The 25045-nt window shown below is 47.0% G+C and overlaps 2 protein-coding genes across 8 annotated transcripts in view; one reads left to right on the plus strand and one right to left on the minus strand.

Moving 5' to 3' along the window:
* The window catches only part of POLH (DNA polymerase eta), a 38495-nt gene extending 28023 nt beyond the window's left edge, over window positions 1–10472 (plus strand). For 3 of the 4 annotated variants that reach the window (XM_055263994.2, XM_063633096.1, XM_063633095.1), the window contains 3 exons: window positions 464–529; window positions 5706–5875; window positions 9442–10472. In XM_055263994.2, coding sequence (XP_055119969.1) covers window positions 464–529; window positions 5706–5875; window positions 9442–10339 — 1134 coding nt within the window. In that variant the 3' untranslated portion in view covers window positions 10340–10472. The remainder of the gene's footprint in view (window positions 1–463; window positions 530–5705; window positions 5876–9441) is intronic. The other variant, XM_055263996.2, reaches the window with a different exon arrangement.
* On the minus strand, window positions 214–24999 carry GTPBP2 (GTP binding protein 2). 4 transcript variants are annotated; one of them, XM_063633121.1, is made up of 13 exons: window positions 24709–24798; window positions 24353–24464; window positions 22678–22704; window positions 21976–22160; window positions 21506–21614; window positions 21113–21310; window positions 20640–20814; window positions 20264–20483; window positions 19684–19819; window positions 19488–19546; window positions 18385–18556; window positions 17759–17923; window positions 16240–17546 (listed from the first exon to the last, which is right to left on the minus strand). In XM_063633121.1, exons 4-13 carry the CDS (start codon window positions 22107–22109, stop codon window positions 17370–17372), a joined length of 1545 nt encoding a protein of 514 aa, XP_063489191.1. In that variant the 5' UTR covers window positions 22110–22160; window positions 22678–22704; window positions 24353–24464; window positions 24709–24798; the 3' UTR covers window positions 16240–17369. The 4 variants fall into 4 exon arrangements, with proteins under 4 accessions (XP_055119973.1, XP_063489191.1, XP_055119972.1 ...); XM_055263998.2 differs by lacking the exons at window positions 16240–17546; window positions 24353–24464 and adding an exon at window positions 214–368 and having other exon boundaries at window positions 24709–24941; XM_055263997.2 differs by lacking the exon at window positions 24353–24464 and having other exon boundaries at window positions 24709–24999.
* Between the last annotated feature and the right edge of the window lie 46 nt (window positions 25000–25045).

Below are 25045 nucleotides of genomic sequence, written 5' to 3' on the forward strand. Positions count from 1 at the left end.
GGTTTTCGTAGCTGTGGAAGGTTTAATAGGTTTAGAGGAGACCTTTATAAAGTATGAAGAAAACAGATGTTCTCTCCTTGGGTTGAAAATTGACTAGTTTATGATTATTACTTTTTTCTCTTTCTTCCATTGAAATAAAATGGAATTTCTCATTTGTTTAGTAGATGGAGACTTGGAAAGCCTAGGATATTATGCTTCAAGTTTGGGTCTTATCTTTTTCTCAGAGGTGGAACATGCTTGAAAGTCACCTGATGGCAAACAAGCAGGAAAAGAAAATGAAAGGCTTGAGCTAGGGCAGGACAGAAGGACTGGGAACATTTCTATGATCCGGAGATCCTTTGATTATGGGGAGTCTTTGGTGCACAGTTCTGTTTGGGAGAAAAAAAAGAACAAATAACACCATCTAGTTCTTAACAGACTTCGAGTGTTTAAATGAAAGATTAAAGTCTCAATACTTTTTTAGGTACAATGGTGGCTGTTGCAATTAGCCCAGGAACTAGAGGAGAGACTGACTAAAGACCGAAATGATGTAAGATTTTCTTTCTTTATTCCTGGGGTGGGCTTTGCAATTTACATATCAGCTGCTCTTTAGTTTACGGAGCAGGAACAAAAGGAACAAAGACAGAAAAAAGTATAGCATAGGAAATAGCCGTTTTCTTTCTTTTTCCTTTTTTTTTGAGACATGGTCTCACTCTGTCTCCCAGGCTGAGTACACTGGCACAATCATGGCTCACTGCAACCTCGACCTCCTAGTCTCAAGCTCTCCTCCCAACTCAGCCTCCTGAGTAGCTGGGACTACAGGTGCATGCCACTACAACTGGCTAAATTTTTTAATTTTTTGTAGAGACAGGGTCTTGCTAGGTTGCTCAGGCTGGTCTTGAACTCCAGCCGAGGACATTTTAAGAAATTTTTTTTTTTTTTTTTTTGAGACATAGAGTTTTCCCTCTTGTTGCCCAGGCTGGAGTGCAGTGGCATGATCTTGTCTCACTGCAACCTCCACCTCCGGGTTCAAGTGATTCTCCTGCCTCACCATCCCAAGTAGCTAGGATTACAGGCACACACCACACCTGGCTAATTTTTTTTTTGTATTTTCAGTAGAGACGGGGTTCTACCATATTGGCCAGGCTGGTCTTGAATGCCTCACCTCAGGTGATCCGCCCACCTCAGCCTCCCAAAGTGTTGGGATTACAGACATAAGCCACCACACCCAGCCAGTAGTGGCAGTTTTAAGCACATTTTATTGTGTATATTTGATGTTTACAACATGATGCTATGGGATACATATAGTAAAATGGTTACTATAGTGTAGCAAATTAACATATCTATCATTTCACATACTTTTTTGTAAAAAAAAAAGTAGTTAAAATCTACTTAAAATCTCTAATAGAATTTTATTAAGTATAGTCCTCACTTGTACATTAGCTCAATAGACTTGTTCACCCTACGTGTCTGCTACTTTATATCCTTTTACTTACATCTCCCCATTTCCTCCTCCCCTCCCCTGTCCCAGGTAACTACTGTTTTATTCTCTATCTCTGTATATTTGACTTAAAAAAAAATTCTGAGCATTGTACATTTTTCTTTCTAATGTTAAAGACATCTGACGATTAGTTTCCTTTTTTTTTTTTTTTGAGACTGAGTTTCGCTCTATCGCCCAGGCTGGAGTACAGTGGAGCAATCTTGGCTCACTGCAACCTCCGTCTCCCAAGTTCAAGCGATTCTCCTGTCTCAGGCTCCCGAGTAACTGGGATTACAGGTGCCCGCCACCATGCCCAGCTAATTTTTTTATTTTTAGTAGAGACAGGGTCTCACCATGTTGGCTGGGCTGATCTCGAACTCCTGACCTCAGGTGATCTGCCCATCTTGGCCTCCCAGTGCTGGGATTACAGGCATGAGCCACCGCACCCAGCAGTTTCTCTCCTTTTTAAATAGCTTTATTGACATATACTTTACATACCATAAAATTCACCCATTTAAAATAATTCAGTGGTTTTAGTATATTGCAGAGTTCTACAACTATTCTACAATCAATTTGAGCATTTTTATCATCCCAAAAGAAATCCTGTGCCCATTACCAGTCACTCCCCATTTCTCTCTCAGCTACCCCCCAGCCCTAGGCAACCACTACACTGCTTACTGTTCTGGACATTTCATATAAAGTGGTCTTTTGTGAAAATATGTGGTCTTTTGTGACTGGCTTGAAGTCTTTCACTTAACATGTTTTCAAGGTTCAGCCATATTGTAGCATGTATCAATAGTCTTTTTTTTTTTTTTTTTTTTTGAGACGGAGTCTCGCTCTGTCACCAGGCTGGAGTGCAGTAATGCAGTCTCGGCTCACTGCAACCTCCGCCTCTCGAGTTCAAGTGATTCTGCTGTCTTAGCCTCCCGAGTAGCTGGGACTATAGGCACGCGCCTATAGTCACGCCTAGCTAATTTTTCTATTTTTAGTAGAGATAGGGTTTCACTATGTTGGCCGGGGTGGTCTCGATCTCATGACCTTGTGATCCTCCTGCCTCGGCATCCTGAAGTGCTGGGATTACAGGCATGAGCCACCGCACCCGGCCAGGACTGACACCTTTTTGTGGCTGAATAATATTCTATTGTATTAATATATACCATATTTTGCTTATCTACTTATTAGTGAATGGACATTTGAGTATATTTCCACTTTTGGCTATTATGAATAATGTTGATATGAACATTCATCTACAAGTTTTTGTGTAGACACCTGTTTTCTTTTCAGCATATACCTTGGAGTGTAATTTCTGGGTCATATGGCAACTCTATGTTTAGCATTTTGAGGAATTGCCAGACCGTTTTCCACATTGGCTACACCATTTCACATCCCTACCATCAATGTAAGATGGTTCCAATTTTTCCACATCCTTGTTACTGACTTTTTAAATTTTAGCCATTCTAGTGGGTGTGAAATGGTATCTCATTATGGTTTGACTTACATTCTCTGATAATCTTTTCATGTGCTTGTTGGACATTTGTATATCTTTGGGGAAATGTTTGTTGCAATCCTCTTCCTGGGCCGGGCGTGGTGGCTCAAATTTTTGGAGGCCGAGGTGGGCGGATCACCTGAGGTCAGGAGTTCGAGGCTAGCCTGGCCAACATGGCGAAACCCCGTCTCTACTAAAATACAAAAATTAGCTGGGCATGGTGGCGGGCACCTGTAATTCCCACTGCGCAGGAGGCTAAGACAGGAGAATCGCTTGAACCTGGAGGTGGAGGTTGCAGTGAGCCGAGATTGCACCATTGCACTCCAGCATGGGCGACAAGAGCAAAGCTCCATCTCAAAAATAAAAAGAAAAAACAAAAATCCTCTTCCCTTTTTTAAATTGGGTTGTCTCTTTATTATTGAGTTTTAACATGTCCCTTGTCAGATACGTGATTTGCAAATATTTTCTCCCATTCTATAGGTTTTCTTCTCACTTTCCTAACGGTATTGTTTGATGCATCCTCTTCTTTTGAAATGTCTTGGTGTTCTACAAGTCAACTGTACATGTCAAGAATAGTCCAAAACTGCTTGTTTGCTCCTTTTTAGCTGGAATAGGTGGTAAATGTTTGTTCCTTTGGTAGGCATCATAAAGAGGGATTTGATCCAGTTGCATTATCGCCCTTTTCAGCTTTTGCCCACTAGGTGGCACTTGTTTCTCATCTCTGTATAAGTCCCTGGGGCCTTTCTTTCCCCTTTTTTTTTTTCTAAGAGACAGGGTCTTGGCTGTCATCCATGCTGGAGCACAGTAACACAACCTTAGCTCACTGCAGCCTTATAGCCTCAACCTCCTGGGCTCAAGTAATCCTCCTGCCTTAGCCTCCCACAGTGCTGGGAGTACAGGCATGAGCCACTGTGCCTAGCCTTTTCTTCCCACTTTGTATCCAGTGGGGATCCCTGAAAATCTATCTTTAAGCTTCAAAGGATTTTATGCCAAAAATAATTCAGGACATAGCAGATCCTATCACTTCACTGTTTAAAACATTCCAGTGGTTTCCCTTCACACTTAAGGCATATTAAGGAATTTTTTTTAAGTAATTCTATAAAACCAAATATAATCTAATTTCTTGCTACTTCTCTGACCCCATCTGTTATCTTCCCCTCACTTATTCTAGTCTCCACTTCATTGGCCTCCGTCCCTTTATCTAACACACTTACTTTAGCACTTCCCGTTTCTTTGCCCTGTAGACTCTTTGTTCACATATTCTTAATATTTGCTTCCTTGATTTAGTCAAATCTCTGTGCATGTTTTACCTTCTCCAGGAGGTCCTCCCTAGTTACCCTATCACAGCAGCAGCCTCCATCACTCTCTTTTCTTCATAGCACTCATCTCTGTGGTCATTTCTGTTACATGTCTATTTTTTATTATCTATAGTTCCTACTACAACATAGGATCCATGAGGACCTGGACTTTATTTTGTTCTCTCCTGCATCTGTAGGCACTGTCTAGGCATGCAGTTATAGTTGAATAATTTTAGTCAACAAGGACCCCTTTGTAATTGCCAATTTGTATTCCCTCAAGATATATAAATCTGTACAAATATATTTTTTATCCAAAAAGTAGTTCCTGCTCTTAGCTTGTTTGCCTTAGGGGTACTTCTTCTCACTAGCATCTTTTGATAGGGGCCCCTTATGTAGAATTTTCACCTTCTTATATTTCTGCCTCTTGACCATTATGTCTCAGTTTGCTGAGATTACAGTATTCAGATGCTTCAGACTTCACTGAAAAGTGAGTCATGATCTTGCTGTCTCAAGGCAGGCTCACTACATGGTATCTTCTCTAGATAAGCTGTAAAAAGGTGTTGGTAGAAACTTCTGGAATTGATGGCGAATGTTTGTTTACCATAAGAGCCCCAGGGCAGAAAAAAAGATATGACTTGAAGGCTAGTTCCACTTTGCTTTCAGACAATTACTTACCTGAAACCTTCCTTCAGTCACAAAATAGTATCTAGTATTGTAGATATTTGTTTTAATTGTCCTGCTTAGACACCATGAAAAACATTTAGGGGAGTCCCATTTTCATTTGTTCTGTCCTGTTCCCATCATCTGTCAAAACATCGTAGGATACTCTGATGTTCCATAATCCAAATTGTGTCTTCTTCAGTGACTTTTTACACCCAGAAATAGCATTAACACTTTTTTGTGGAACCATGTAATCAGATTTCTATTCAGAAAATGCATTCTGTTGCATATAGAGTTGCATATAGATTCTTTTTTTTTTTTTTTTTTTGAGACAGAGTCTTGCTCTGTCGTCCAGGCTGGAGTGCAGTGGCACCATCTTGGCTCACTGCAACCTCTGCCTCCCAGGTTCAAGCAGTTCTCCTGTCTCAGCCTCCCGAGTAGCTGGGATTACAGGTGCCTGCCACCACGGCTGGCTAGTTTTTTGTATTTTTCAGTAGAGATGGGATTTCGCCATGTTTGCCAGGCTAGTCTCGAACTCCTGACTTCAGGTGATCCACCTGCCTCAGCCTCCCAAGGTGCTGGTATTACAGGCGTAAGCCACCATGCCTGGCCTCTTTCTCTTTTTTATATTTTATCTTTACTCTTTGCAGAACTCAGTTTACCTTTATTCTTGACTTTTAAACTACTGTTTCCAAACCATTGTCATCCTGGTTCTTTTAATTTCCTTTCCTGCAGTTCAGTACCTAGAATTCAGATGCTTCTCATAACTTTATTTCTGGTCTCCATCCTTTCCCACCCACAGAATGACAGGGTAGCCACCCAGCTGGCTGTGAGCATTCGTGTACAAGGAGACAAACGCCTCAGCAGCCTGCGCCGCTGCTGTGCCCTTACCCGCTATGATGCTCACAAGATGAGCCATGATGCATTTACTGTCATCAAGAACTGTAATACTTCTGGAATCCAGACAGAATGGTGAGTTCTTTTCTAGCTCATCTTCTCAGAATAGATGATGATTCTGAGCTCTGTCTTAGCTCTACAAGACATAATTTTTGTCATAAAGTTCCTCATTATGTCTAATCACTCAAATTTTCAAATGAGCTGAATTTCAGAAGATGAAATATGCTTTTATGTACAGATTAGTCCTTCAATGAGGTAAAGGGTAAATGTCATTTTAAAGTTATTATTAAAGTATCGGCTGGGCGCAGTGGCTCACGCCTGTAATCCCAGCACTTTGGGAGGCCGAGGTGGGTGAATCACCTGAGGTCTGTCTCAGTTCTACAAGTAGTAGGAATCTCTGTCTTAGTTCTACAAGTAGTAGGAATCTGAGCTCTTCTATCTGGGATAGACTCTGACCCAGACTACCAGTACCTATTACTCTGGGAGAAAATACAGTACCAACCTCAGAAACAAGACAGCTCAGCACAGATCATTTGCCTACAGCTGATACATTCCAGTTCCCAGGAGAAGGTTAGACCCTTACCCTGTATTGGCTTGGTCAGGGAAATGACCAGTTGCACTTGGAGAACAGAGCTCAAATTTCAAGGATACATTTGGGAACTTCAAACTAGTTGATTGTTCTATCTTAAAAGCATCTTTCTTGATTATAAAGGTGACCTGTGTTCACTGATGTTCTCTATCTGACATCCCAACTCAGTTACAAGCTCCACTGGTATTATACCAAATGTCATATTCATTAGTAAACTTCACTTCTGTTGGTCATGAAATATAAGCCTCTTTTTGGAGCATCTTCATTTTCTGTCCAGATAGTAATGATTTTCAGGATTGGAATCCTTTAATTACATATTTAATAAAGCCCTTCCATTTTTTTAAAGTATTCCAAATTCACAATAGAAATATAATTATGAGAGAAAGGTGGCCGGGCGCGGTGGCTCACGCTTGTAATCCCAGCACTTTGGGAGGCCGAGGCGGGCGGATCACGAGGTCAGGAGATCGAGACCACGGTGAAACCCCGTCTCTACTAAAAATACAAAAAATTAGCTGGGTGCCGGGCACGGTGGCTCAAGCCTGTAATCCCAGCACTTTGGGAGGCCGAGGCGGGCGGATCACGAGGTCAGGAGATCGAGACCATCCTGGCTAACACGGTGAAACCCCGTCTCTACCAAAAATACAAAAAATTAGCCAGGAGTGTTGGCGGGCGCCTGTAGTCCCAGCTACTCGGGAGGCTGAGGCGGGAGAATAGCGTGAACCCGGGAGGCGGAGCTTGCAGTGAGCCGAGATCGCGCCACTGCACTCCAGCCTGGGGGACAGAGCAAGACTCCGTCTCAAAAAAAAAAAAAAAAAAAAAAAATTAGCTGGGCGCGGTGGCGGGCGCCTGTAGTCCCAGCTACTCAGAGAGGCTGAGGCAGGAGAATGGCGTGAACCCAGGAGGCGGAGCTTGCAGTGAGCTGAGATTGCGCCACTGCACTCCAGCCTGGGCGACAGAGCGAGACTCCGTCTCAAAAAAAAAAAAAAAAAAAAAAAAGAGAGAGAGAAAGGTAAGTCGGTTGCTCACTTACAGATGTATATTGAAGATTATACAAAATAAAATCAAAGTTTAGTTAATCACTTATTACTTATCTAAATATATTGGCAGTACAATTACATGTACAGACCTATAATATGGTAGAGTCTCTTAGTCTTTGTTCATAGGGCCGGGCGAGGTGGCTCATGGCTGTAATCCCAGCACTTTCGGAAGCCGAGGCAGGCGGATCACCTGAGGTCAGGAGTTCAAGACCAGCCCGGCCAACATGGTGAAACCCTGTCTCTACTAAAAATACAAAAATTAGCCAGGCATGGTGGCGGGTGCCTGTAATCCCAGCTACTTGGGAGGCTGAGGCAGGAGAATTGCCTGAACCCGGGAGGTGGAGGTTGCAGTGAGCTGAGATCGCGCCATTGCACTCCAGCCTGGGCAACAAGAGCGAAATTCCATCTCCAACAACAACAACAACAAATAAATAAATAAATAAAGTATTTGTTCTGAGGATAATTTACTTAATACTTCCTCATATATTTATTTTCAAATATTGAAGTTTTACAAAACCAAATAACCGTGGTACTAATGTACACGTGAAACCTTATTTGAAGTTATAAATTGACAAACTATAACAAATACTACTCACCAACCGTGTGAAACTCCGTGATGCACAGGGAAGCATCAAAATTATCTGATTATAAGACTGTCCCAAAGCATGAAACCTGAGGATATTGGGATACTTTTTTTTTTTTTTTTGAGATGGAATCTCGCTCTTGTTGCCCAGGCTGGAGTGCAGTGGCGCAATCTCGGCTCACTGCAACCTCCGCCTCCCGGGTTCAAGCAATTCTCTTGCCTCAGCCTCCTGAGTAGCTGGGATTACAGGTGCCCGCCACCACGCCCGGCTAAGTTTTGTACTTTTAGTAGAGACAGGGTTTCTCCATGTTGGCCAGGCTGGTCTCAAATTCCTGACCTCAGGTGTTTCACCCACCTCGGCCTCCCAAAGTGCTGGGATTACAGGTGTGAGCCACTGTGCCCGGCCGATACTTTAATAATAACTTTAAAATGATATTTACCCTTTATCTCATTGAAGGACTAATTTGTACATAAAAGCAGATTTCATCTTCTGAAATTCAGCTCATGTGAAAATTTGAGTGATTAGACACAATGAGGAATTTTACGACAAAAATTTCTGATTTCTTTTTTTTTTTTTTTTTTCTTTTTTTGAGAGGGAGTCTGTCTCTGTCGCCCAGGCTAGAGTGCAGTGGCGCCATCTCCGCTTACTGCAGCCTCCACCTCCCGGGTTCAAGCAATTCTTCTGCCTCAGCCTCCCAAGTAGCTGGGTTACAGGCACCCGCCACCACGCCCAGCTAATTTTTGTATTTTAGTAGAGATGGGATTTCACCATGTTGGTCAGGCTGGTCTCATACTCCTGACCTCATGACCCACCCGCCTTGGCCTCCCAAAATGCTGGGATTACAGGCGTGAGCCACCGCTCCTGGCTATCACAAGAATTTCTTAAAATGTTTCTGAAATTGGGACTAGTAATGAAAAGCAGTTGTGGAATTTCATTCTCTAGAAATTCCAGAGTGGTAAGTCAGTCAGGGTTAGGTAGTGCCCTGTTTAAAAACGGGATAATGGCTAAGAGGATTTTTTCAAGTCTTTCTAGTCTAAATATGCTAAAGCTTTTTGTTGTCCTGAATAAAATTTCTTGCCCCAACCCTGAATTAACAGCAGCTTTCCAGCGGTACCTTATAAAAAAACAATAATCTCTAGCTTTCGGGAGGTGAGTGGTTACTAAATTAGTGGTTCTCAAGACATAACATCAGCATCACCTAGGAAATTAAATTCTCTGTCATCCCAGGTCTGTTAATCTCTGATACACATTAACATTTGAGAACCACTGCAGTAAAGAATTATTTCTGTGGCAGAACCAGAATCCTAGTCATCTATGGATTAAATCTGTCCTATGGTGAAATAAAACAGATGCAATTCATGGAATTAGCAATAGGTCACTATTTTAATCTTCTAAATTGCTAATCATCTTATTTCTTTACTTTCTGTATAGGTCTCCTCCTCTCACAATGCTTTTCCTCTGTGCTACAAAATTTTCTGCCTCTGCCCCTTCATCTTGTACAGACATCACCAGCTTCTTGAGCAGTGACCCAAGTTCTCTGCCAAAGGTGCCAGTTACCAGCTCAGAAGCTAAGACCCAGGGAAGTGGCCCAGCGGTGACAGCCACTAAGAAAGCAACCACGTCTCTGGAATCATTCTTCCAAAAAGCTGCAGAAAGGCAGAAAGTTAAAGAAGCTTCGCTTTCATCTCTTACTGCTCCCACTCAGGCTCCCATGAGCAATTCACCATCCAAGTCCTCATTACCTTTTCAAACCAGTCACAGTACAGGAACTGAGCCCTTCTTTAGGCAGAAAAGTCTGCTTCTAAAGCAGAAACAATTTAATAGTTCTTCAGTTTCTTTCTCCCCACAAAACCCATGGTCCAACAGTAAAGCATTACCAAACTCTTTACCAACAGAGTATCCAGGATGTGTCCCTGTTTGTGAAGGGGTGTTGAAGCTAGAAGAGTCCTCTAAAGCAACTCCTGCAGACATGGATTTTGCCCACAACAGCCAAAGCATGCATGCCTCTTCAGCTTCCAAATCTACACTGGAGGTGACTCAGAAAGCAACCCCAACTCCAAGTTTTCTAGCTGCTGAAGACCAAGTGCCCTGTGAGAAGTGTGGCTCCCTAGTACCGGTATGGGATATGCCAGAACACATGGACTATCATTTTGCATTGGAGTTGCAGAAATCCTTTTTGCAGCCCCACTCTTCAAACCCCCAGGTTGTTTCTGCCGTATCTCATCAAGGCAAAAGAAATCCCAAGAGCCCTTTGGCCTGCACTATTAAACGCTCCAGGCCTGAGGGCATGCAAACATTGGAATCATTTTTTAAGCCATTAACACATTAATGCTGCCCTCAGGCTTGCCTTTAGGATTTAGTATTTTTTATCTTTACAGATCTTTATCTTTAATATTTTATCTTTACAGATTTCCCTGAGAAGGGGAATTATGAAATTTTTAATACAAAAAATAATCCATTTAGGTGCTGAGTTACGGTCCCATCTCTTCACGGGCATGGATTCTAATCCCACTGCTGACTGAGATGTAAAAATTCATCCTACCACTGAGTTTTTAATCTTTAGCATTTAGGGAGGCAGTGTCATAAAGTAAAAAGTGTGTGGGCCTTGGAGTCTAAGAGACCTGGTTGCAAACTTAGCTCTGCTTATTGCAGTGAGAGCCTTGAACAAGTCATTTTCTTCACTTTCTCATCTGTAAAATGGAGATAATACCTTACAGATTATTGCAGATTAATAACAGTGTGTTCAAATTAGGTAACTTGGCTGGGTACAATGGCTCACGCCTGTAATCCCAATACTTTGGGAGGCCGAGGCAGACAGATCACCTGAGGTCAGGAGTGCGAGACCAGCCTGGCCAACATGGCAAAACCATGTCTCTACTAAAAATAGAAAAATTAGCCAGGCATGTTCTGGGCACCTGTAATCCCAGCTACTTAGAGGCTGAGGCAGAAGAATTGCTTTAACCCTGGAGGCAGAGGTTGCATTGAGCTGAGATCATGCTACTGCACTCCAGCCTGGGCAACAGAGCAAGACTTCATCTCAAAAAATAAAAAATAGGGGCCGGGCACAGTGGTTCATGCCTGTAAAGCCAGCACTTTGGGAGGCCAAGGTGGGCAGATCACTTGAGGCCAGGAGTTCGAGACCAGGCTGGCCAACATGGGGAAACCCCATCTCTACAAAAAATAACAAAAATTAGCTGTGTGTGGTGGCACACGCCTGTAATCCCAGCTACTCAGGAGGCTGAGGCAGGAGAATCGCTTGAACCCAGGAGGCAGAGGTTGGAGTGAGCTGAGAGCGCACCACCGCACTCCAGCCTGGTCAACAGAGCAAGACTCCATCTCAAACAAAAACAAGAACAAAAACAAAGTTGGCACAGAAAAGGGACCAAGTTTAAAAAAGAGTTTAAAATGTAATGAGACTTGCATAGTCTAAAAAAAAAAAGGATTTTTTTTTTTTTTTTTTTTTGAGATGGCGTCTCCGTCTGTCGTCAGGCTGGAATGCAGTGGTGCGGTCTCACCTCACTGCAACCTCTGCCTCTCGGGTTCAAGTGATTCTCCTGCCTCAGCCTCCCAAGTAGCTGGGACTACAGGCGCATGCTACCATGCTCAGCTAATTTTTGTATTTTTAATAGAGATGAGGTTTCACCATGTTGGCCAGGATGGTCTCGATTTCTTGACCTCATGATCTGCCCGCCTTGACCTCCCAAAGTTGCTGGGATTACAGATGTTAGCCACCGATCCCGGCCCCCCAAAAAAAGGGGATTTTAAGAAAAACTTCTCTAGGCCGGGCGCGGTGGCTCACGCCTGTAATCCCAGCACTTTGGGAGGCCAAGGTGGGCGGATCACAAGGTCAGGAGATCGAGACCACGGTGAAACCCCGTCTCTACTAAAAAAATACAAAAAAACAATTAGCCGGGCGCGGTGGCGGGCGCCTGTAGTCCCAGCTACTCGGGAGGCTGAGACAGGAGAATGGTTGTGAACCCAGGAGGCGGAGCTTGCAGTGAGCCCAGACTGTGCCACTACACTCCAGCCTGGGCGACAGAGCGAGACTCCGTCTCAAAAAAAGAAAAAAAAAAACTTCTCTTTAGGCTGGGTGCGGTTCCTCACGCCTATAATCCCAGCATTTAGGGAGGCTGAGGCGAGTGGATTTCAGGAGTTTGAGACCAGCCTGGGCAAGGTGGTGAAACCCCGTCTCTAATAAAAAAAAATTAGCTGGGCTTGGTGGCAGGCGCCTGTAATCCCAGCTACTCGGGATACTGAGGCAGGAGAATCGCTTGAACCTGGAAGGTGGAGGTTGCAGTGAGTTGAGATCACGCCACTGCACTCCGGCCAGGGTGACAGAGTGAGAGACTGTCTCAAAAAAAAAAAAAACAAAAGAAAAACTTCTCTCTAGCTCTGTGACTGGCAGTTCAGATAATACCTTGACCAGATTTACATGTTGTCAGCTGGAGAATGTGAGGTGAAGCCTTGAAACCCTAAAAGTGATATGGTAACTAGGGCAGGTCTCTCTGTACACAAAAATGACTTAATAAACAGTGAATTTCATACAGGTAAACCCTATTATACCCTCAGTTCTAACCATTGGCCTATCTCTTGCATTTTGTTCTAATGTAGAATTAGATTGCTACTTGACTAGTTCAGGAACTCTGTTTAGATCAGATAAGTCATAATCAAATCTTGCCAGGCGAGGTGGTTTATGCCTGTTATCCCAGCACTTTGGGAGGCCAAGGCAGGTGGACCATGTGAAGTCAGGAGTTCAAGACAAGCCTGGCCAACATGGCAAAACCCTGTATCTACTAAAAATAACAAAAATTAGCCGGGCATGTTGGCAGGTGCATGTAATCTCAGCTAGTTGGGAGGCTGAGGCAGGAGAATCACTTGAACCTGGGAGGCAGAGGTTGCAGTGAGCCGAGATTGCCACTGCATTCCAGCCTGGGCGACAGAGTGACTCTGTCTCAAAAAAACCCACTAGATCATCTCTAGAACATTGCTATTCCCAAGTATGATTTGAGGAACAGCAGCCTCAGTATCACCAGGGAACTTATTAGAAATAGTCTCAGCCTCACCACTACTCCCACTTAATTGTAATCTGATATTAACAAGATTTCCCAATGTGGGTCAGGTGTGGTGGCTCATGCCTGTAATCCCACACTTTGGGAGGCCAAGGTGGGTAGATCACTTGAGGCCAGGAGTTCGAGACCAGGCTGGCCAACATGGGGAAACCCCCATCTCTACAAAAAATAACAAAAATTAGCTGTGTGTGGTGGCGCATGCCTGTAATCCCAGCTACTCAGGAGGCTGAGGCAGGAGAATCGCTTGAACCTGGGAGGCAGAGGTTGTAGTGAGCCGAGATTGTGCTACTGCACTCCAGTCTGGGCAACAGAGTGACACTGTTTAAAAAAAAAAAAATTCCCAATGTGGGCCGGGCGCAGTGGCTCATGCCTGTAATCCCAGCACTTTGGGAGGCTGAGGCGGGTGTATCACGAGGTCACGAGATCAAGACCATCCTGGCCAACATGATGAAACCCCGTCTCTACTAAAAATACAACCAGGCGTGGTGGTGCGTGCCTGTAGTCCCAGCTGCTTGGGAGGCTAAGGCAGAAGAATCGCTTGAACCAGGGAGGCGGAGCTTGCAGTGAGCCGAGATCGTGCCACTGCACTCCAGCCTGGTGACACAGCAAGACTCTGTCTCAAAAAAAAAAAAAAAAATTTTCCAATGTGTATCCTGAAGTTTGAGAAATGCTCAACTAAAAGATACTAACATTTTTTTAAACCCTTAAGTACAAATTTAAGAGGTAAGTGCTTCAGCCATTAGGGTTACTGGCTTGTTCATCTTTCCCACTGAGTGTAAATATTTAGCTTAGGGTTTAAAATTTGTTATGTAGCTTTTTGCGCTTGTCCATGTTTATACTACTGTATTTTTTTTTTGAGATGGCGTCTTGGTGTGTAGCCAGGCTGGAGTGCAGTGGCGCAATCTTGGCTCACTGCAGCCTCCGCCTCTAGGGTTCAAGCAATTCTCCTGCCTCAGCTTCCCGAATAGCTGGGACTACAAGCGTGCACCACCACGCCCAGCTAATTTTTGTATTTTTAGTAGAGACAGGGTTTCACCATGTTGGCCAGGCTGGTCTCGATCTCGACCTTGTGATCCACCCGCCTCGGCCTCCCAAAGTGCTGGGATTACAGGCATGAGCCACCACGCCCAGCCTATGGTACTGTATTCTTGTTCTCCATTCTTATGCGTGAAAAAGCTCTTCTGGCTTTTCTGTTATGGGGAATCTTGAATTACACAGGGAACCCAACTGAAGAAGATGAACTGAAGTAGCTGGCACTGGGTGAAGTGGGCCCAGAGAATGGTGTACACATCCCTCCCATACATATACCCAAACTTCTTTTTTATTTTTTTATGTGACGGAGTTTCCCTCCTGTCACCCAGGCTGGAATGCAATGGCACGATCTCGGCTCACTGCAACCTCCACCTCCCGGGTTCAAGTGATTCTCCTGCATCAGCCCCCTGAGTAGCTGGGATTACAGGCATGCACCATCATGCCTGACTCATTTTTGTATTTTTAGTAGAGACAGGGTTTCGCCATGTTGGCCAGGCTGGTCTTGAACTCTTGATCTCAAGTGATCCACCCGCATTGGCCTCCCAAAGTGCTGGGATTACAGGCGTGAGCCACCGGGCCGGCCCCAGCTTCTACTTTTTATCTTATTTATAAATTGGGAGGTGGGGTTCTATATTTAGTTTGAAGAGGTGGGGAAGATTTGAAAACCACTAGATCTACCAGGAAATTTTTTTCTTCAAAAATATTTTCTGCGTTTATGATACTTGAATATCTAATGAAAGACAATATTTAGCCAGTCACGGTGGCTGACGCCTGTAATCCTAACACTTTGGGAGGCTGAGGTGGGTGGACTACTGGAGCCCTGGAGTTCAAAACCGGCCTAAGCCACATGGCAAAACAGTCTTTACAAAAAATACAGATGGTGGCTTATGCCTGTAGTCCTACCTACTCAGGAGGCTGAGGTGGGAGGATCACCTGAATCTGGGAGTTCGGGGCTGCAATAAGCCATGATTGTGCCACTGCACTCCAGCCTGGGTGAGTCTGAGACCCTGTCTCAAAAAAAAAAAAAAAAAGACTACATTCACTGTATACATGGCCTTTTCCCCCTAACTAGATATGTAGCTTCTTAAAGGCAAGGATTCTTCATAGTGCTTTGCACATAATAGGCGCTGATATTCATTGGATGAATGTATATAGTGAAGAATTTTCGATCTGATTACCACAATTGGGGTCATAAACGTGTAAACTCCTTGGGAGTCTGCCTTACATACTTTTTATCCCCCTAAATGTTCCATTAATGTTGCAGAGAGGCTCACTAGTTCCTGGAGATGTCTTATTAAGTACTGAAATGTGATTTTCCAAAATGTCCTTTACAATACAGGCAAAAGATAAGTAATCTGTGGACAAAGATTTCATCTCTATCAGCAGCTATAGAGAGGAAGTAAACAGCTTAGCCCCTCATACAGGAGGAAGTTGTTCAACTACAGGCTTGTTAGTAGCAAGTTAAACCAGTTATATTTTATAAAACTGAGCCTGAGTGGTAGGGAAGCTATCACTGTAATACTCTAGAGGCAGAATGCCGCATAGGACTTTGGGTCACATATTTCTTTTCCAGGGTCTCCTCAAAATGCAGTTTCTATTTACAGTTGACTTTGGCCCCTGTTTACCCATAAAATGTCAAAATCAAGTAGTCTGAACATGGAAACAGGAACAGGGACTAAGGTTTGGTCAAGTGGCCCTCACTGTTCCAAGAGTAATTTAGGCTATGTAAACTTGAAAAGTATAGGACCAGATTACCTTTTGTCTCTAAATTCTCTTCTTTAAAGTAGCTGACACTGTATCTCTGACAGGGCACAGAAGTGGGCTCCTTACTATTCTGACCACTAGCAAGTGGCCAACACTTCAAATACAGGGTAGCTACCTATTTCACTTGAAAGGCCTCAGTACTCTGCTCGCTTGAACTACGGAAAACAGGCCACAATACTTGGTTACAATACTGGAACTCTGAACCTATGTGGAGGAGAGAAAAACAATGGTGAACGAGATACCAGCTGGGCTCTTTCCACGTTCAGGGCTCAGCAATGTTGGGGTTTCACTTGTCTCTAATCCTGGAGAGGTATCTAGCCCTGGAAGGAAGCTGAGCCTGTAGCTAATGCATAAGCACAGTGTATTCAATAAAACATTTTTATTCTGTACAATATATATGTGTATTTAAATATATATACATATGTATATATATATATATATATATATGCGCAGAGAAACCTCAGCCAACAAATCCCTGAGTCCATGGGAACCCAGGACACTAACAAGGGGAAAGGAGAGTCCATGCCTAAAGAGCAGGAAATATGGCAACATCTTTCCCTTTCCTCCTGGTTCCCTGCAACAGAGGGAAGGGAACAGTCACTACAAATTACTAAAACAAGAGGGTTTAGGTGGGGCAGGAAAGTGGGGCGAGAGTGGTACAATGGGGCTCAGATGCCACCAGTCTGGGAAAGTAAAACATTTGATCCAGCATGAAAGCCAACATGACCACAGAGGAAAAAGACCAGACTGATGGGCATGCAGCTGGCCTTTGGTATATGCCAAGCCTTTGCTTGGTAGCCCCACGCCTGGGCCAGCACAACAAATAGCACCTGTGGGGCCTATAAGCCGGGAGGGGGTGGGGGAGATAGGGACTGGGTGGCCCTTGAGTGAAGGAAAGGGAGATAAAGCTGAGGAAGAGGCCTCAGGCCTCAGCACAGGGTGGGAACCCTACCATTCACTGTCCCTGTGCCATTTCTTCAGACTCTGAGCCACCACCACCACCACCACCAGATGGCCAAGAGCAGATAACCTTTTGTCCACAGCCAGGTAGAGATGGGCAACTTACATGGCCTTGAGAAGAGGTATAGAAAAAGGAGTGCTTTTGAGGGCTACCCCCTGTTGTGACAATTCCTGAAGTGCAGAGACCACACCAGCAAAACATGCCCAGTCTTAGTAGTGGGGCCGAGGAATTGATGAATGGATGCAGTCAGCTCCAGCAGACAGGCCACAGGGTTGCCAGGTTTGATGAGCCAACCAGGTGAGCACACAGCTTCTGAGCACTGCCCTGAATCCTGTCTTCTCCCTCAGGACTGCCCTTTCCTGGCCACGCCAAGTTTGGCACCTCTCCAGAAAGTTGGCAGGGAGCAAGTGGCAGACAGCAACCCTCTCTCCCTAGCCTATTAACACACAGAGCCGCCAATGGTGGGGCAGCATGGCCGGAAGTCACCTTATATATTGTAGGGACAGCAATAGAATTGTCCCTGCCTGAAGGATTCAGAAGCCCATGTTGGCCTGGGCTTCTCCTGCTGTAATGGCTTGTACATCAGTGACATGGCCGATGCCCTTGGTGACACCCTCCCGGAACAGCAGTTTGGCGCCCACCTTCAGGTACTCTGGGTGTTTCAGGAAGCGGAAACGTACCACTGCCTTCTCGCCTGTCCGCAGTTTGTCCTGCAGCAGATAAGTGGTCACTCCCCTGGCCAGTGCCTTCTGTCCCATTCTCTGCCAGCCGTGGCTCTCCACCCTCCAGAGGCCTATCAGGCCGCTACCCACCCTAAGTGGGGTTTTATTCCCATTGTGGGATCAAGGAGTTCTCTGCCAGTCTGGGACAGGCCTCCCTCTTTTCTGACCTCTGGAGAAATGGAAGGCCAGGTCCCTCTCACCTTGGCATGGATCTTTTCCACCACTGCCGTCTGACGTACGTTGCCCACATGTACTGTCACCTGGAATCCTCGTCGGAAGGTGGTGGCATGGAACAGTAAGACTATCTCTGCCTCAAATACCGAGCAGATGGTAGGATTCATCTCCGGGCTCACCATCACCATGCCCTGGGGAGGAACAGACCCCAGGCCCAAGAAGGGCAGCTCTAACATCAGACTCTCCCTCCCCAGCCACCCCACACCCTTTATAGCTCCTGAATTTCCTCTTCCTCTACACAACTCTAAACACAAAGACCTCAAAAGACAATAATCAAAACTCTCGGAATGAGTCTTTACCCACCTCCTACGTCCTCTAGCCCATCTAACGTTAAGCATTTTTAGGGTCCTGAACACTAAAAATAGTGTTCACTAAAAACAGTGTAACATAGTGATTCATATTTAGTTATCTGTACCTCATGAGTACGCTATGCTGTTTTTATAGTCTATGTAGCTAGATCAGAAGCTTCTTGGGTCAGAGAGTGTGTTTCCTCTGAGTTTCTCTGAAGCGTCTTAAATAGGTGCTCATTCAGTAGCCAGTCTCCTAGGCACTTCTGTTAGCATTCCCTCCCCAACCCATGCACCCACCTCACCTTGCGAAGCAGTGCACGGTCAAAGTCCCCAAGCGCCAATGTAGCAGCCTGACCAGCTCGCAGCACACGACAGGCAGAGCGGTTGCGCTGGATGCTGCATACTCTCAGCTCCAGGAAGCAGCCATCATCCGTGGGGCCCACCACCAGCTGGTCCCCCTCACGGCAAATCCCACTGCAGCCCAGAGGGCAGGTGGCACAGTGTCAGCCAAGGTCCCCATACCTACTTCTCTATTACGATCACCCAGAGCATTCCTTCCCTTCTAGGGTTGAGTCCCTCAAGTGGGGAAGAAGAACCCTAAATTCTGACTTGGATGTAGTGGGGATCACTGCCAGAGTTCAGAATCAGAAGACTAATTTCAGAAAAGGCCAGCAGTGATGGTGGGCAGAGGGAGGCACTTGCTGGTTTAACAACACTGAATACCTAATCGCTGAAGGAGCAAGTTAACCCCTTGGGTTTCATTCTCTGCTTTGCAGTCTTAGGCCAGGCGTGGTGGCTCACACCTGTAATCCTAGCACTTGGGGAGGCCGAGGCAGGTGGATCACTTTAGGTCAGGAATTCAAGACCAGCCTGGCCAACGTGGTAACGACCCCATCTTTACTAAAAATACAAAAATTAGCCGGGCATGGTGGCAGGCACCTGTAATTCCAGCTACTCGAGGCTGAGGCAGGCGAATTGCTGTAACCCAAGAGGCGGAGGTTGCAGTGAGCCACGATCGCGCCACTGCACTCCAGCCTGGGCGACAGAGCAAGACTCTGTCTCAAAAAAAAAAAGGAAGAAAGAAAAGAGTCTTAAGTGATGTCTCTCATTTCCCTATGTAAGATGAAGTCAGCTGAATACACTCTAGTTTTCTTCCTGGAGCCCAAGACCCACACTTCTCTCTCAGGGACCTGGAGATTCCCAATAGGCAGCAATACTGTTTCTTCCCTCTGAAGCCAACAAACTACCGTTCTCCAGCTCTTCTGATAGTGAAAGCCTAATCTGCAAATAAGCATGTCCTTTAAATGGGTTCCGTTCAATTCCAGGGTCTCCTTCTTTGGGCCAGGATGTCTTTGAGTATATGGGTGAGGGCTGAGTGGGGAGGGTAGCAAGCAAGACAATTCACCTGGAAAGTGTTCCTCCAACAACAGTCCCCACCTCTGGTACCGTGTAGATTTCATCTACCTGAAGCCAAAGAAAACACTATCAATGGCCTGCCAAGTAGGGCTGGTGGGTCCAAAATCTCTAAACAGGCTCTGGGTTTGGTCTGAAGCAGCCGCTCCCTGTTTCCCAGCCTATTAGCTGTTTGGGCAGTCAACTACCTGGAACTCCGTCAGCTGCTGCATGAGTTCCTCCTGCTCTTTGCTGTTGGTGAGTGGCGGCAGAATATTCAGAAAGACTTTGAGGAGGTCCAGACTCTCTCCAGACACACTGGACAATGTGAAGATGGGGGTGACACTGTAGAGGGAGGCATGGAATGGACAGATGAAGACAGTCCAAACAGGAGGCAGAGGCCAGAGCCCCATATATGGAAAGGTGAGCTTTGTTCTTGGCTGGGGGTCCCTCTCTCCTATCTGCAAATGGCTCAGGAACTCTGGGCCTTCTTGTGAGCCAGTTGAGCAATGTCACACAAAAAGCTCATCCCAGAGCCCAGGGGCAACAGCAAATGCCTGGTATAGCACTTCATTTCCATGGTCCCAGGCATCAGCAATGCTCCAGGTTGGCTTGGGGGGAGGGTCAAGCCCTTTAGCAAGATGCCCCTCCACGATCCCAAGCTGAAACACCCACAGAACTAAGCCAGAACTGGTCTGGCCCTGGAGGAGTGGGATATCATGCTCCTGGGCCCTGGGCTCTGTGGCAGCCTTCCTAGTGGATCAGGGCTTTAGAGTAAGGTGGGCTTACTTGGGTGACTGAGCAAACTGCTGGGCAGCAGTGACGGCATCATCCTCAGAGGTGACCAGCATGGGGACCTTGTGGCAGCCAGGCTGCTTGAGGACCCGCTCCAGCTGGCGTACTGTCCTCTCCACTGTGGTCTTGGCACACAGGTCTATCTTGCTGACCACGATGAAGAAGGGCACTTTCAGGGCCAGGGCCAGCCCCAGATGTTCCCTTGTGGTGCCAGCTGCCTCAGAAGGACAGCAAGCAGCAGGAGAGAAGAGTGAGAATGCAGAAGGGAGGAGAGGGAAGAAGAGGAGCATTGGTCTGTCTCCAAGATTTGAGGCCCAGGGTAGGAGTCAGCACCCCCCTTCAGCCCTGTCCCTGCCCTAATGCCTCGTACCAATCCCAGTGTTGGCACTGACGAGGAGCAGGGCGCAGTCGGGGCAGTATGATGTGAGGCCAAAGATGGTGGTGTGTAGGTACTTATGGTGGCCTGCCAGGTCGATGAAGGTGATCATCTTGGAGCTGCTCTCACAGATCTCTTCTGCTGTCCTTGAGTCGCTGTAATTCACCACCTGGCCCAGGGCCCAGGGCTCTCAGTGCCTCCTGCCAGCCCTTCCAACCCCTTCAGAGTTGCCAGGACCTAAACCATTCCCTGGGTGACCCTGCCTCTTAATCCTGACCCCATTTTTTATTTAATTTAGTTGAGTCCTCATTGATTTCCTGAGGGACAGAGCTTGTTCACAGTCCCCTGAGGGCATTCATCTATACTATTTCAAAAAGTCTCCACACTCTACCCCCATCCTACGTCCTTCACTACTACCATCCCATCCTCAGAGTCTGGCCCCATTGGGTCCCATTGATCCCATGCACCTCTCCCTTGCTGTTAAAGCCCAGGATCTCGAAGCTGATGCTGGAGGTTCGGCCAGACTGAATCTCATGCAGGTGGCGGAAAAGGTTGAGCCGAGCCCGGCCCCGCCCATTGTCCAGCTCTCCCTGGGTCAGGACTCCAAGCAGAGTCGACTTCCCTGAGTCCACATTCCCCAGGACGGCCACACGGAGGTCTAGGAACTGTGGATGAATTGCCAGAGATAAGGACTCCAATCCCTCACCCCTCTCACTGAAGACTGGGTCAAGGGCAGTGATGCTCCCTAGGGAGCAAGTGATGAACTGGAAGACCCCAGGATCCCAGGCCAGGAGACAGCCTGCCACCACAGGGCCCTTCCACAGTGTGGACATGAGAGACAGGGATGGGTGTGTGCTCACCTGTTGGTTGTCAGGGACCTTTCGTACTAGCACCTCGGTGATCTTCCGGGGCATGTCGCTATCATAATCCACTTCTCGCTCTCGAAGAACGGTGATGTCTGCCCCAACCCTGTCACAGCAAGGCCACAGCTGCCATATCTCACCTGTCCTTCTCCTATTTCAGGCTCGCTCTGGACCTACAGACTTCCTGCACCTCCCACAGAGCTTCCAATACCTTAGTGCACTTCCTACCACCCTCCAATCTATTTCTCATTCACAGTTCCCTTTAAAACAAAAACACGTATCTTAATTCAAGGAGCAAAACAGCCTAGGTCCAGAGAGGAGGGGACCAAAACACTAACCCTCCCCACTTCAGCCCTTTGTCAAGAGAAGGAAAGTCCCACCTTGGCCCCTCAGGCCCTAGGTAACTGGGAATGCGTGGGTCCCCCCAAGTCAGGTAAAGGAGAACTGGTGGGGAAGGGGAAGCATACTTCTCTGCCATCCGGTGCAGGGTCTTGAGCGAAGCTCGCATTTCCTCCTCAGCCAGCCCCACCAGCAGCCCATTGTCCTCTACCCCAATCTGGTAGACGGCCTCACCACGTCCCTCCTGGAGCCGCCACTTCATTTGTGTCACCAGGTGCTCAAAGCGGTACTGGGATGGATTCACCAGCTTCAACTTAGGGCAAGTGGGGTATCATAAGGTGAAATCAGAGGTGTTCCTCCCAAACCTACATGGTCCCCACCTGTCCTGCTGCAAGGACCAGGACTTTCCCTTTCCACTTAAACTCATACCTGATCCCCTTCCAACAGAACGAGATACAGAGCCCTTAACCTGAACCATATCCTTAAACTGCTATAGATTATGAAGTTGGAAGGCTCTCAGAGAACTTATCCCATGCTGGTGGATCACCAGAGGTCAGGAGTTCGAGACCAGCCTGACCAACATGGAGAAACCTCATCTCTACTAAAAATACAAAATTAGCCGGGCGTGGTGGCGCATGCCTGTAATCTCAGCTACTTGGCAGGCTGAGGCAGGAGAATCTGAGATCGCGCCACTGCACTCCAGCCTGGGCAACAAGAGCAAAACTCCATCTCAAAAAAAAAAAAAAAAAGAAAGAAAGAAGAAATAAATTATCCCACACTGGCAAGGACAACCTACTCCAGCCCCTGCTTTTCCCCAGGCCAGGACTCACTTTATATTCAATGTTTCCATCTTCAGCCTGAAAAGAAACAGTGAGCAGTTACCATACACTGTTCAGACCCAATCCCTACTTCCCCTCAATTCCCACTGGGTCCAGGTAGCTAACTTGACAAAGCAGGAAGCCCCACTGGCACTTGCTTAGGCAAGTGCCTGTCAAAGGTCAGTGGCAGACAAGATCCTCTATTCAGACCCAGCATGGCCTCTATGAAGGGAAGGCCTATAAGGACACAAGGAGTCACCCATTTAAGCCAGGAACAGAACACTGAATCAATCCATTCTTTGATCACTGGCAGCAGGTTCTTCCTAGATGCAAGATCATCCCTTCCTCCCCACCTCCAGGGCCTCAAACCTGCTCTTCCCAGAAGTCTATGTCTCCTCTGTGCCCAGGCTGTTAAAACCTTTCTTTGTCACTGGTCTAGGAAACAACATTTCCTCCCTGCCTGCCCCTTTCAGCTGATGTCATCTAGAGTAAGAGGCTGCAAGAGGTTCTGGATCAGAGCCAAAGGGTGAGCTCAGCAATGGTCACTACAAGCCTGATGACCGAGAAGATCTAGGTGAGAGAGAAGAGCTCCAAAGCTGGGGCTGAGAGGAACAGAAAAACTCAGAAAAGGTAATGAAGCGACAGACTCGCTATGGCCTTTACCTCCTGCCCCCTAACCTCAGTGGAGGTAAAATCCTGAATCCACCCCACAGTCTCTTCTAGCTCCAGTCGGTAGCACAGCACAGAAGCACCCCGTTACCTGAGCCTTCCCCTCCCAGGTACAAAGGGATATGGGATTTGCCTGTTTGGCCAGTCTGCATTTTTCTATCCCCCTCTCTGGATATTTTGTTTCCTCTTCCCTTCCTGTCATCATTCCATCCCTTCGAGCCTCTCTGGCTCCCAGGCCCTAACAGGTCTTCACTCATAATCTCCACCTCATGTGTGTTAAGGAGATTATTTTTTTCCCCATCAATAAAAACCTTACAAAAACCTTTTAATCATTTTTCTGGGGATGGGTGGCTTCAAAAAATGTGGTACAAGAATGACAGTCTAGGGCCCAGACTAATGGTTCCCAAAGTGAGGTCCTGGGACCAGCAGCATTAGTATCACATGGGAACTTGTAAGAAATGCAAATTCTCAGGCCCATCCTCACTAGTAAGAAAGAATGAGAAATTCTAGGCTGGGCACGGAGGCTCACGCCTGCAATCCCAGCACTTTGGGAGGCCGAGGCGGGTGGATCACCTGAGGTCAGGAGTTTGAGACTAGCCTGGCCAACAAGGTGAAACCCTATCTCTACTAAAAATACAAAAATTATCTGGGCGTGGTGGCGGGCACCTGTAATCCCAGCTACTCGGGAGGCTGCGGCAGGAGAATCGCTTGAGAACCCGGGAGGCCGAGGTTGCAGTGAGCTGAGATAGCCCTACAGCACTCCAGCCTGGGCAACAGAGTGAGAATCTGTCTAAAAAAAAAAGGAATTGGCCAGGTGTTGGGGGCCAGCAATCCGGGTGATTCGATACATGCCAAAGTTTGATAACCACTGGCTTAGGCTGTGTGTGTGTGTGTGTGTGTGTGTAGTGAACATACTGCTCTTTTCCCGAGTACTGTGTGTGTGTCTGTGTGGAACATATTGCTCTTTTCCCGGGTACTTCCCTTCTCCCTGTGGAACAAGTTTAGAAGTGGTGGTTACTGTGTCTGCCTCTCGTCCCAGGATGCAGTCTCTCTTCCCCTATGGCGGCACACGCAGTTGGTCGGGGTGCTCTTCCTGGGATCCCCTTTCTCTACTTCTCTCCTGGGGTAATCTAGATGAGAAGGAGGAGTCTTCCCTCTCCACTCTTCCTCCCTGAGGTCCTGTCACCTGAGAGTCCAGTCTCTGCCCTTCCTCTCTGGGGTCCCGGGACCTGAAAGAGGGGTTCTCCTCCCGTGCCCCTCCTCCCGGGGGTCTCGACACCGGAAGGGGGGATTAATTCTCTGGGTATCTCCTCCCTAGAGTCCTGGGCCGGAAAGAGTTGCTTCTTCCCGCCCCACCAGTTCTCAGGTGCTCACCTCGGGGGGCAGGTACGGGGGGTTGTTGGCTTTGCCCCCTCTGTTCCTTCCGTTCTTCTTCTTCCCCTTTGGGCCCCCGCAGCCGCTGCTGCTGCCGGCCCCCCTAGCCTTGAGGGTTCCGCCCACGGCCGGACCCCCTCCCGGCCGGCAGCAGCCGCCGAACAGCTCTGATACCCGCGAGTCCATCCGCCGCTGCCGCCAGCCCCCCGCCCGGCCCCTCCCCCGACCGCCGCCGCCGCCGCCGCCGCCGCCCTTACTGCCACTGCCGTGTCCGGCCGGCCTGAGCAGAGTGGGGTGGGGCTCTGCACAAGCTACGCCCCCCACCTCCCTGACCTCC

This window comes from Symphalangus syndactylus, chromosome 23 (genome assembly GCF_028878055.3).
Source record: "Symphalangus syndactylus isolate Jambi chromosome 23, NHGRI_mSymSyn1-v2.1_pri, whole genome shotgun sequence".
In the NCBI taxonomy this organism is placed as follows: Eukaryota; Metazoa; Chordata; class Mammalia; order Primates; family Hylobatidae; genus Symphalangus; species Symphalangus syndactylus.